The 12603-nt window shown below is 31.2% G+C and overlaps 1 protein-coding gene across 1 annotated transcript in view; it reads right to left on the reverse strand.

Moving 5' to 3' along the window:
* LOC142318813 (growth factor receptor-bound protein 14-like) overlaps positions 1–12603 on the reverse strand; it is a 292838-nt gene that overhangs the window by 148857 nt on the left and 131378 nt on the right. The window contains exon 3 of the mRNA XM_075355321.1: positions 9027–9186. Coding sequence (XP_075211436.1) covers positions 9027–9186 — 160 coding nt within the window. The remainder of the gene's footprint in view (positions 1–9026; positions 9187–12603) is intronic.

The raw sequence follows: 12603 nt of genomic DNA on the forward strand, positions 1-12603 counted from the left end.
ATCGAGTTTTTAAACTCGAGTTTCAATTACAAATTATTTCCTTACGGAATCAATATTTTGTAATTAACCCACCGAATCAATTTCCCTTTAAGCTATTAACATAAATATCTGACAACGATGTCGCTTAACTTTCTAAAAATTCGTTAAAAGCTTAAAATTTAACTATCACCTAACATAAACATTTTTACATATACGACCATTTTATTTTGACTTACGGAAAAAATTTGAAAAATATTCTATAAAGATTTATTAAATCAGAAGTAAATTTAGCACAAATTTCAGCATGTGCTAGGGTACTTTGTCTTGTTTGTGAGGTGGTATAACAGGAACGATGAAGACTACTAAGTGACTTGATGCATATCGTTGGTCATCGTGAAAAAGGCGTAATCATTATTAATAATATCAACCGTCATTCCATTTCAGGCTTACACAGAGAAATGAAGAATTAAGTCGTTGCCTTTTTCAAAAAGTCGAATATACGATTGCACATTAATAAATCATCACAATACCACACCTACATCGTACAATACATCAGCATAACAGTTAAACTTCTGTATCAGAATGATGAGTTTAAAGCCTTATAAATTTCGTATCCTTCTACTACACTAATTTATCTGCCCTATCTTTTACAATAAAATTTGTAGAAATCAATTAAGTTGTAAATTTTGTAAGATGACATTTTATAAGTGCTTTTTAAAGGCATATTTTTCTAACTCTTTTAATAGTTGCTCTTCCCGTTTGACCGAAGTGAAAACTATTACAGGTATCACGTGTTATTTTACTTCGTCCGTTTGATTTTCTATAGAAATAGAGCTTTTTGTAAGTAATATTTTTGTTAAATATTATTACTTTTACGATATTTTCCGTTGATATTTATTAAGTGTTATTTAATTTTTTCATATTATTTATGTATATAATAGCTACAGGTTTTTGATCTTTTATTTTGTTATTTCTTTGTTTAAGAATTTTCCTCTGTCTTTTGTGTATCGATGAACTTTTATTACCTAAACAAAACTTAATAATGCATAATCCTTCTCGGTGGCCTTCAGTTTCAAGGGAAACAGAGATTAATCTGTGGATCATACTGTTGAATGCTGCTAATTTTTTCTATATAGAGTTGAGTAATTTAGCCAGTATAATACAGTTACTGCTGTACCGGATGTCTACCTAAAAACTTGTTTTTAAATTTATTTTATTCCTTATAAAATGTTACGCAAAGAAAATATTTTATTACCGTTTTCTGTTTCAAACATGAATTTTAGCTTTTCTTGTTTATGGAGTTCCATAAAATTTCTGACGTAATTAGGAAAAATATTAAGAAAAATTATATAATACCTATTATATTATCATTAAAATATTTATAGATTAAAGATACTTATTGCAAAAATAATTAAATTTTGTTTGAATAATTGATTTGCATGGAACGAAAATAATTTTAGAGGAAAGATTTTAGGGAACAATAACTAAAGCCAAAAATAAAACAAATTTTCCATCGGAAACATTTGTCGTAACATATTTAAGAAATCATTCGAAACTTTATACATAATTTTGGGAACAATCGGATTAGTTACAACTTAATAATTTTTAATTAATCTTTTTTCTTTTAGTTTCATCTTCTAAAGGAGATGTAAAAATAATCAGAGATAACCCAGTAAAAGACAAAACCTTTGTAATAAGTAGTCGTTACGTGGTAATTAACGCGCTCGAGCAAGAAGTTATTGTAAAATAATTCCAGGATCAAAATCAATCCGTACCAAAATCTGCCGATAACAAACAAGCTATAAATATTTTGGTCACCATAATACTAGGGGCTGATGTCAAATAACATATGATCTAAATCAAGTAACAATCTAGAGTTTGTATTCATACTAACAGAGTGAGAACTACCACTAATTGCATATTAACTACTGCGCCAACGCTCCCTGCAAAATAAACGCCCACCAAGGACTAGAAAACGTCGGCTTAAAATTGGCATAGCTAACTACTCTGGCCAGAAGCCCGACGCACGGTCGAATGCCAGAGCAACAATCGCCAATTACGAGTGACTTCTACGTCGTGAATGAAAGACGACCTAACAGTTCCCAGTAAGAGGAGATGATATTAGTGTCACTTAGCCTGTGACGCAAGTAACTGGTAACAGCTGCGCAAATATTCTCGGGAAGGCTGTCGACGATTAAAAGCAATATGCTTTCTACTGCACACAATAAAAAGGTTTTACGAGTATACTATAAAAAAATCCTTCATAGACAAAGCCACACAAGAAATGATTTATTCAATCATTGGATTATAAAAAACGAAATTTTCTTAAAAACGGAAAAAATACTTAAAAGTTTTATCTTCCCTTTTATTAATTTATACCGCCGCTAGATTCTTTATTGATAACATGTATGATTTCTGTGCGTACAACCATATGTAGCCACCCATATAGTAATTCTTTAGGTTATTCTTACATATTTTTTAAAATGAATTTTTACATTAAGAACCTCTTTGGACACTCCATCAAACATAAAATGGCATAGAAATAATCTTTAAAATGATAGCTTGATATGAAAAACTTCTAAAAAAATTTTCTTTTTTTTCTACAATTTTGTGAAAATGAAAGCAAGATATATATATAAATATAAGGTAGGTAGGATAACTATAGTTTAAATAATTACAGAAAATGTCATAAATCAAACTTAAAATTTATAATAAAATATAGTAGTTCAGTTGGGTTAAATAAGTTAAGCTTAACTCGATATGAATCTGGCAGAACAAATGAAAATAACTGGAGTTAGACAATGGTAGGTGTACTTACGACACTTACAAGAATTAACCCTTTCTAACCATAACTAAACCGTAAACTTAGTTTTATTGCCTCTAACTTGTCAAGGTAACAGTACCAATTTTATCTCAAGTTGGAATTCAGTAATCGAAATGTAACTTGTACACGAATTAGCCGTTTTTTTACATAAATGAATCATTTAAGTTGTCCTCCGCTGCAATTTTATTTTCTGAACAATTTAACCAGTTAACATGACATACATGCTTAAAATAATTCGAGTTAAATGTATGAACCTATATGTATATATAAGCTTCTTTTTTTTTTTATTCTTTAATAAACTGTGATATTTGTTTTTAAGCCGCAATGCAATCCCTAAAATAATTTTAACCTCTTTATTTAACGATTTTAAATGATTAATTTATCGTATAAGTAAACGATCGATTGATTTTTGTGTGTAAATATAGAACTGAAATATTTTAGGTCCATGAGAACCGTGAAGACTTCTGGGATTTCCAATCCAAGACCTCCGATTAAAAGCCGAGATGGTAAAACCCAACCACAGAACTCGGCATTTAATGTTATTATACAAGCTTTTACAAAATACGTCGACTTCGTACACTTTCTTTTTTTTTTGTGAGATTATAAAGTACCCAGGAAAGCGATTATCACCCGAAAACTATGGACAACAAATACAGACTACCTCGTAATCTGTAAAACATAAACCACTGCAAAAATTACCAAGTTTAAAACGGAATTAACATAAAGGTTCAGAAACAAATTTACTTATTTACTATTTGTAATACTAATTAATGAAATTTATATTAATAAATTAATTTTCATCTTCTAAACTTTAACTTTTCCAAATAATTTAGAAATCGCTACTACGCGCGGTAGTGTTTATATACATATATATGTATAAGAATTTTTCGTCCGCTCTGCCGGACGCAAAACTTAACAGATTTTGACAAAACTTGTTGCGGTGATGTAAAACTATTGAGAATAGAGCCCTATTAAATTTCAGGCGAATCGGTTCAGAGGAACCGGAGTTAAGAGACAAAAACGGGTTTTCGAAAACATTTTCAGTTTTTTTTCAATCGACAGGGGGTGCAATTTTTAACCGATTTTCATGAAACTTAGTACGATGATGTAGAAATAGAACCCTATTGATTTTCAAACGAAGCGGTTCGCAGAAACTGGAGTTAGGAGAAAAACTGAGTAATGGTTGTGCAAACACACTCTCACATTTACCTATCTTTCCTTCTTCGTTTACAATCTAAAAATATTAGTAATAAATGAAAACTAAGTAGACAGTATTTAACTCTTTTTTCAATATAAAAAGTATCATTTTTTTATTAAAATAAAATAAAAAGTATATCTATTTTAATCACATTTCATAAAAGTTGTGTGTAAAGTCAGAATATTTAGGTTGCGAAAAATTAAACATTATTATTTGATTTATTTAAAAAATTTAAGTTCGCGAGAAATTCTGCAAGTCAGACGAACACAAAAAAATAAAGGGTTTAAAGAACCCCAAACATGTATGATAACAAACTAAACTGGATATAAGAATCCATCACTTAGAAAAATTGAATAATAAATAAAAGAAAACTTACTGAGTAAGTAATTAAAACAAATAAATAATACTATACTTGCAAAATGAAATAGAAGAGGAATGTAAAGAATTTCTATCAAACCGTAAACAGCAAATGCAAGTTTATTAAATTCAGAGAAAAATTTAATAATTTTAAGAAATTTAAAACGTTCGTCATGTTATCACTTAAAATATCGCCCGTTCTTTGCGCAAATTTAAATCTCTGACGCATTGCAACGTAATAACGTATACAATAATGAATGTGACGCACGTTGCGTTGCTGTTATCCAAGCGGATGGTGTTGGAGCATCACCAGATGATATAAGGTATCCGAATATTAACCTGATTTGTCCAAACGCAAATGATAAAGAATAACTTCAAAATGACCGATTGAATGTTTTGTATTGACGGCTTCCACGGCAATATATTTTGACAAAAAATTCAAGGGATCAATAAAGTAAAAATAAATTGAAAGCAACACTGTGGGTTTTGAGAAACAATTTGTAATTGTTTATAAAATGTAGTATCTTATCGGCGACAAATATAACCTTAACCTGAAAAAATCGAGACGTTCGACTAGTTATTAACAATAAGTTGGCACCAACAACGAACAAAATTGAACAGAAGTGCTAATTAATTACACAGTAATTATAAATAGTACTGATAGTGTAGACAAATACGGATTATATAAAATCGATACAGTATATCAAAGCTATATGTCTACGAAAAAGTTAGTTATTTTTTTACAAATTTAAAAAAAACTCATTTTACTTAAATATTTCTGTGTTAATTAATTCTTTTTAACCGATAAGTTTATAAATTATTTAGAACAGAGTAAGCAGATCGAAGTTGTAAAGTATTACAGAGGAGATTGTACTGGTCTAGTCAATATAAATTTAAATTTTGCAAAGGACTGTACACAACCCAGACGCAGACATCGTCAATCCACACTACCCTACAGCCGTACATCATCACCGTATACCCTCTACTTGACAGTAAAAAAAAAAAATCTAAACTAAAACACACTTAATACCTTCATTTTAACAATGTACTGCCAAGTTGCGACAGCGATATATACATTAAAATACTCAGAACTATCAGATATGGGTCACTATTTACTCCAATAACTGGTTACTATTTACTCCAATAACCGAACAGACACTCTAATAGTAAACTCCCTTTATTAACTTATTTATACGGATAAATAAAAAAAAAGTAACTATAGGCTACAGATTGCGCAACAAAAAATTAAACTTAAACAAAAACTGTATACCAGCAACCACACCCACTATAAAACCCCCTATTATCAAACATCAATTAACGAAAACTGAATTCGACTATTAGAATAATGCATTATATATGACGATCCCCTCCAGCACATTACACACACGTACGTGCGCGCACGCACACACACACACATAGTGTGTGTGTTATGAACGCGTACTGTAGATTTAATAACTAGACTTCTTTAAGAGAATAACGGTAAACCTTGGACTTCATTTTACACTATACATACCGTACCAAGACGTCAGCGATTTAAATAATACTTACCTTAGCTTTTAAAATATGTTGAACTAAAAGTAATACATCGGATATTCCGAATTTTCTTCTGTAACGTTTTACGCGTATTACAAACACAGAAACCAAAACCGAAGTTGTAAAAACGATTCCTAAGGATAGTGTTCTAACATTATTTAGCTTTAATTCTTGGTTCTTTTTTTAATACGAAAAAAGCTTTAACAAGAGATTAAAACCATAGTTTGAAATTTAAAATATCTTATTAAGATTCTTTTTTCTGCAGGGAGGGGTTTAAATGTGTATTAATTGTATGGTGCAGATGATCACAGGCTAATTGGGTTTATTTGAATCTGTGAGTGAATAGGAACGATGGTCTTATATGTTGTTATTGAAACGAAGTTGCTTGCTGACACGGAATCCAGACTGACAAAGTTTCGTTAGAGATCAAGATTAATATAGACAGGAAGATATAAAGACAAGCTTAATGTCTTGGCAAAATATATTTATCCCTAAAAGTGATTAGTATAGCAAACTGAATTAAGGAAAATCATCCTTTTAAAAGTCTTGGATACGAGAAACTCGTAATATTGTATATGGCAATCCTTATTTAAAATCCTTATGGTAATATTGTATATGGCAATTTGAAGGCACATAGTCTGCTTAAGCGTGGAAAATAATCTGGACATACGATTATGTTCCTTAACTGAGTAATTTCCTTTTGAAACTTGCGAGTAATTCTTAATTCTTAAGAACGGAAGATGATTTGCAGAGGGCTGTGTTCTATCTGAATGGTTTAAGCTCTCAATATAATATGAAGATATCCTGACAAAGACAGAAAACATGGCATTTCTGGGAAAGTTTTCTGTTAGATCAAAAATCATTCTAGGAGATAAGATTCTTGAACAGGTGTCTCATTTTAATTACCTAGGCTGTGATATTACTTATGAGAACAATAGAGATTGCGATAAGATTTCTAGATTTCAAGCAATTTGTGGAACAATGGCTTGAAATCGTGTATAAAGGTGCTGAATGAGGCTAAATGAAGTTTTATAAAGTGATGGCTGTTCCTAATCTGTTGTATGGCTCTAAGGGTTGGGTCTTATCAAAGAGACAGCTAAGTAAAATTCAGGCAGCGGAAATGAGATACCTGCATTCGGTAAAGGGGTGCACTAGACAAGATCGTTTTAGGAACGAGGATATCAGAAGAAAGTTAAATGTTCTACCCTCGTGCGACACAATAGTAGAGAACAGGGAGAGGTGGAAGGACCATGTTAATAGGATGGGACGGAAGATTCCCCCAAGGAAATAATACACTATCGACCAAAACGCAAAAGAAGTGTGGGACGGCCAATAAAGCGCTGGTAACCCTTTGAAACCGGAACAGGTGAATCGCCTATACCGAGATGGAAGAAGAACTGAGTAGTAGTTTATGGCTCTCAAATATAAGAATTAATGCTGCAGCAGGAGGAGAAGAAGAAGAGGAATTGTATGACATCGACAGGATAATAAAGGCTCACAGATATTTGTAACAGAGAAATCAGGAAAAACCGGAGACTTGATTTGAGATATACCACCCAGATTAAAAGATGATTATGCTCATTTTATTATGCGCAATAAGAAATCCTTTGGAGATGGATAAAGTGAACCTGGGGTTTGTATTGTAGAGAATTTTCGGGATTGTTAGCCCATGTTTTTTTAAAAAAGTTTCAACCCTATCCTTAAACGATATTCTTTGCCTCTAAAATATCGGGTTGTAGAATACGGGTGGTAGAACGCCATCAAACATTCAATTTATTAGTTAGAAAAAATGAGTACTGATCATGAAATTTCACGTCGACATGTGGATGATGCCTACCATGCTGTTTTGATTTATCTACAGGTAGAAGATTTGTGAAGATAACGGTTGCCTGCGTTAACGAATGCAGCACAGAATTGTTGGCGACGTAGAACAGTGCAGAAACATTCAAAGTTTAGTGAGGTTTCATAAATGAAATGTTGGAGCGTTGAAGACTATTTACGTGTACACGTTTAACTAGATATCTTATTTTTCAAATAAACGATGTACAGTTACAAATAAATGGGGGCAAATCTAAATTTAAAATGACAGATTAAAATTAAGTTTCATACTTTCTTTTCAAACAGGATGTCTGAACACTGAAGAATCTGTGGTAAATTAAGTTGAGAATATCTATTCAGGTGGTCGGTTAACAAATTATTTTTTACGTTTGTAATAGAGAAATTTCATTATAAAGGATAAGACGTAATTATAATATTTAGGAAGTAATTGAAGCTGTCGTTTTGACTCTATTTTTCCAGATGTCAATTGATATCACTACTGAACCTACCCCTCCTGTTCTTACAACAAAAAAGTAATGAATTTTACGTTTGTATTTGATGATGATAGGCCAAGGAATTTATTTATAACCAACAAATGTGGCATTTTTACAAAGAACAGCTGTTCCTAAGAAAAACATTATTTCCATCATCGGCGTAGGCTGAATACGGTAAGGGAATAATTGGCATACAGCTGGAGCTTGTCCCTGGTTGAGCAATAAATAACAATCCGAGCAATAAATAACAATTTTTATACGGAATATTTTCTGAAATTTTGAGCTGAATTTTTTTCTAAGTAATAATAAATAAATGGATCCCGAACGAATGAAGAATAAATTTCAGACAGAGTTTGTATATTAATTATTCACCAAATGTTTCCACAACTAAGAAATTGGAAATCAAGTATCATTCCATGATGCATCATGACACAAAGTCGTAACACAGAATCGTAATTCATATTAAAAAACCACCCTTTAAGGAATAGCAATCAATTCAATTTTTTTTTTTTGAACTGATCCCCATTGAAGGGGCTTTATCGCAGTTCTTTCAATGATATTTCTGTGAATAATCGAGAAGACGAATTACGAGTAATCCTTGTGTAAATAAAAGTTAAGTAATTATTTTTGAATTGTTTAAGATATATTAAATATTCTGTAATTGGGGAATGAAAATTGAACAATATAAAAAAGTAATAATCAACATATAACATAACGTATTATATTCATTTGATAAAGAACGAAAAAATTAGTGACAGTAACAATAGTCAGATCATTAAAAACTACAATTAAAATAAATACAGTTTATTCTTTTTATTCTTACCAAGTCCAGAATCGACCCAATGTTCAACGATTGTCCAGTTTACATCTTTTGCCACTCTATTCTTCAGGGCAAGAACTTGACACAAATCACTTGCACATAAATTTTTCTCAACGACTACCGTCTGATATGAACCATCATCATTGTAAAACACCAACTCCTCCTAATAAAAAAACAACAAAAACAAAAATATAACGTGTAATAATTTGGTAACAAAATGCAAACAGAATAATTCTATTAACAATTAGTTCATAAATACACACAGACAAAACATAAAACTTTTATAAGACAATATAAGACACCACCTGAAATGACATGCACAAGAAACTATTTTCATTTCCAAAAATTAAACAGCCATTTCCAAGAATAACAACCATATATTTATCAGGCAAAATTAAGTTTTTTCCATTGTCTTCTTCACCAAGCCAATTATTTTGCTGCATAATAGCCACGTCCCTCACGAGCCGGTCTCCGCGGTGCGAGTGGTAGTGTATTGGCCTTTCATCCGGAGGTCGAAGTAACAAATATTCAGGCCGAAAAGCAACTCCTATGCTGAAGTAAGTACGTTACTTTTTTCAACACAGGAAATAATTATAGAAAGAATACAATCAATTACTTTTTGACAATTACTCTCAAAGAAAGCAACTCGACTAATGTCACTTGTTTCTACCGACGGTTTACAGGCGTCAGACCCGTAGAAAGACATAAATAGTGTAAAGGTTCGACTTACTGGATCTGAACTCTAGGTCGACGGACGGGTTAAAGATTCCTCGGATAACTATAGGTAGGGCTCCCCCTAAACCATACAAATATGAAAGATTCAATAATTCAAACAGTTCCCCATTTCCTTATTCCTTAGAAGTCCAGTTGGTAATCACCTAAAAACTAACAGAACACCAATAGGAGAAAAGAATAAAGGATACAAAAAGAAGTGGATAGTGAGAATGGGACGGTAGAAACAGATTTCAAAGAACTACGAAACAGAAAATTCCACCCAAAGGAATGTTTCATAGACCTCCCCTACATAAAAATAATTTAAAAATATTCCCATCACGTACAGACAAAAATTAAAATGAAAACATTGATAAAATTAAAAGAAACTTGTTTTACTTATGTTTTAATAAACAAAAATAAAAAACAAGCCGCTGAAACATTAACTTGGTATCTCCTCTAAAATATCTTCTTGCTCGTAACACACAAATATTACAGAATACGTACCACTACATCCTGAAGTAAAGGATTTTACAGTGTTAAATTACACGAATAATGAATTTTAAAAACATTATCTATTTTAATCCGAAAAATTTTATTTAGTAGTGATGAGAATTCCGTATTGTGATTGGTGGCTTTCTAAACACATATTTTCTAAATGTTTTTCATTTGTACATGGATATGACTAAAAAAGATTGTTCTGAGATTGTCTGGAATAAAAAAATGAGGTTTCAAAATTTATGGGATAATAACGTTAGGCATGGCGATTAGTCAAAGGACTTACGTATAATAATTTTCAAAATTTGGTACATTCTATTCATCAGAAATGATCATTCTCTTGATTAGATGGAAAACGAGATATTATAATTGGATGGATTTACTGAATTCTAATTGGTCAGTTTTCTTCATCACTGATTGGTTAAATTATTTTTTCCGAGTAATCAGATGGATTCAACAGCTGTACGATTGGTTAAGAATGCGCAATTCTCATTAGTTGAAGATCGGTGTAATATTTTTTTCTGAATAAATAGAATTCGACTATTCGGAAAAGTTCATATTGGAGAAGGAGTAATTTAGATGGATCAGCGATACTTTAGAATAAATATGTATTGTTATTAATTAATTGTTATCGGTTTCAAATTGTGGAATAAAAAGGAATAGGAATTTTATATAACTTCAGATTCTATTTGTTTTCATAGTAAGATCTTCACAATTAGTAAATCACTAAGGACAATGGAAATCGAAATTTAGAAAAAATGAACACAAGCTAAATAGGAAAGTGATTTCTACCATGCATCAAAAATGGAATCTCTAACCGCAGCGAACATTATTTTTACTCGACGGTAGATCACATAATTGATCAAAAATTTTTATACACCTGTTCAAATATATTCTACAACAAATTGCTTCTTCAGAAAACAATCAATCACCTAAGACACCCAAACTCAGGTTTCCGTAAGGAAAACTACACATTTTCCCAAAACTGAGCGGCAATCATATTTAAAACGGAAGATTTTTTCCATACATGAGTTTTTTATTATTCTGGATTCGAGGTGATAAATCCACTTCTGGGAGAATAATTTTTGAGGGATCAATTTCTCAGTGTTTATAAACATCATAGCTAATGCTTTCAAGTAAAAAATATTAAAACAAGTAAAATTTGAAATCACAATCGAAAGAATATTTTTATAAACCTTCAACAAGGTTTCTATTTCTGAAAAGATCTTAACAGAACTGTAGAATATCTTACAAATGGACTAACGCACAAAAAAAAACCTCCTTTTAATGTGATTACAATTTCCGTTAATAGAGTCAGTTAAATTCAGGTCAATTTGCTAGAATACTTGAAAACAAAAGGAAAACAAATCAATATAGAATAACAATCTTAAAAACAATGCATTGATAAATATGTAACCAATTGTATGCGTATATACATATTGTCAACGCATTTTTGTAAAATTGTTTTTTTTCTCTTCCATTGTTTCAAAACAATGCATTTATTTTGTTGATGATATCGCCACATAAGCTTGAGGCTTGTGCGTGAGATATGAAAATGTAATTGTGTAGCGTATGAAAAAGCCATGCCTGACCGGGATTTGAACCCGGGGACCTTCGGATGAAAAGCCGGGACGCTACCACTCGCGCCACAGATGCGGCATTACATTCATACAATACGTTGTTTCATTTATTTATTAATAAAGTTTGGTCTGAATGAAACATTTCTAAGTTTCGTTAGATAATTTGATAAAAGTACGTTAATTTACTTTAAAACGAATCCAGAAACGAAGTTGTATCCAGAATAATTTTAAACCCAGCTTTAGAAGGGGAAGTTTTGCGATACGAATACTGTAAAGAAATATTTCTATATTTTGGTGGTTTTTTTTTCCTTATTTGAAGTGTCAAAGTAAAACAAAATACTTAAGCTTTTCCTAACTTGAAATCCTTTAATATTAAATTAATATACTTTATACTCAATGAAAATATAATATAAACCGTTAGTTATAATGAACAGAACTAAGCTTAACAGTTTTTAGAATACAATAAGAAATAAATTACCACTACCAAAAAGCCATTTAAAGAAAAAAGTATATGCAGCATAAATCTACAATAACATTCGAAACAGATTTTTTTTAAATTTAACTGTGTGTTTTATAAACATTTTTACAGTACGATATATTAGCGTTATAGATGAAAAAATTCCCATTAAATCAGCTGGTTTTCTCTCTCGGTTTTCTGTTAAAGTATGCAGTCGTTTCAAAATATCCCCCCCCCCCTGAAAAAGCTGTACGTACAATACCAGAGATGTGTAACACAAATACGTAAAGAAACTGTACTCATTCCTAACAGACGATAGAGGTTCTCTCCAGTC

Source organism: Lycorma delicatula, chromosome 2 (assembly GCF_047948215.1).
Source record: "Lycorma delicatula isolate Av1 chromosome 2, ASM4794821v1, whole genome shotgun sequence".
In the NCBI taxonomy this organism is placed as follows: Eukaryota; Metazoa; Arthropoda; class Insecta; order Hemiptera; family Fulgoridae; genus Lycorma; species Lycorma delicatula.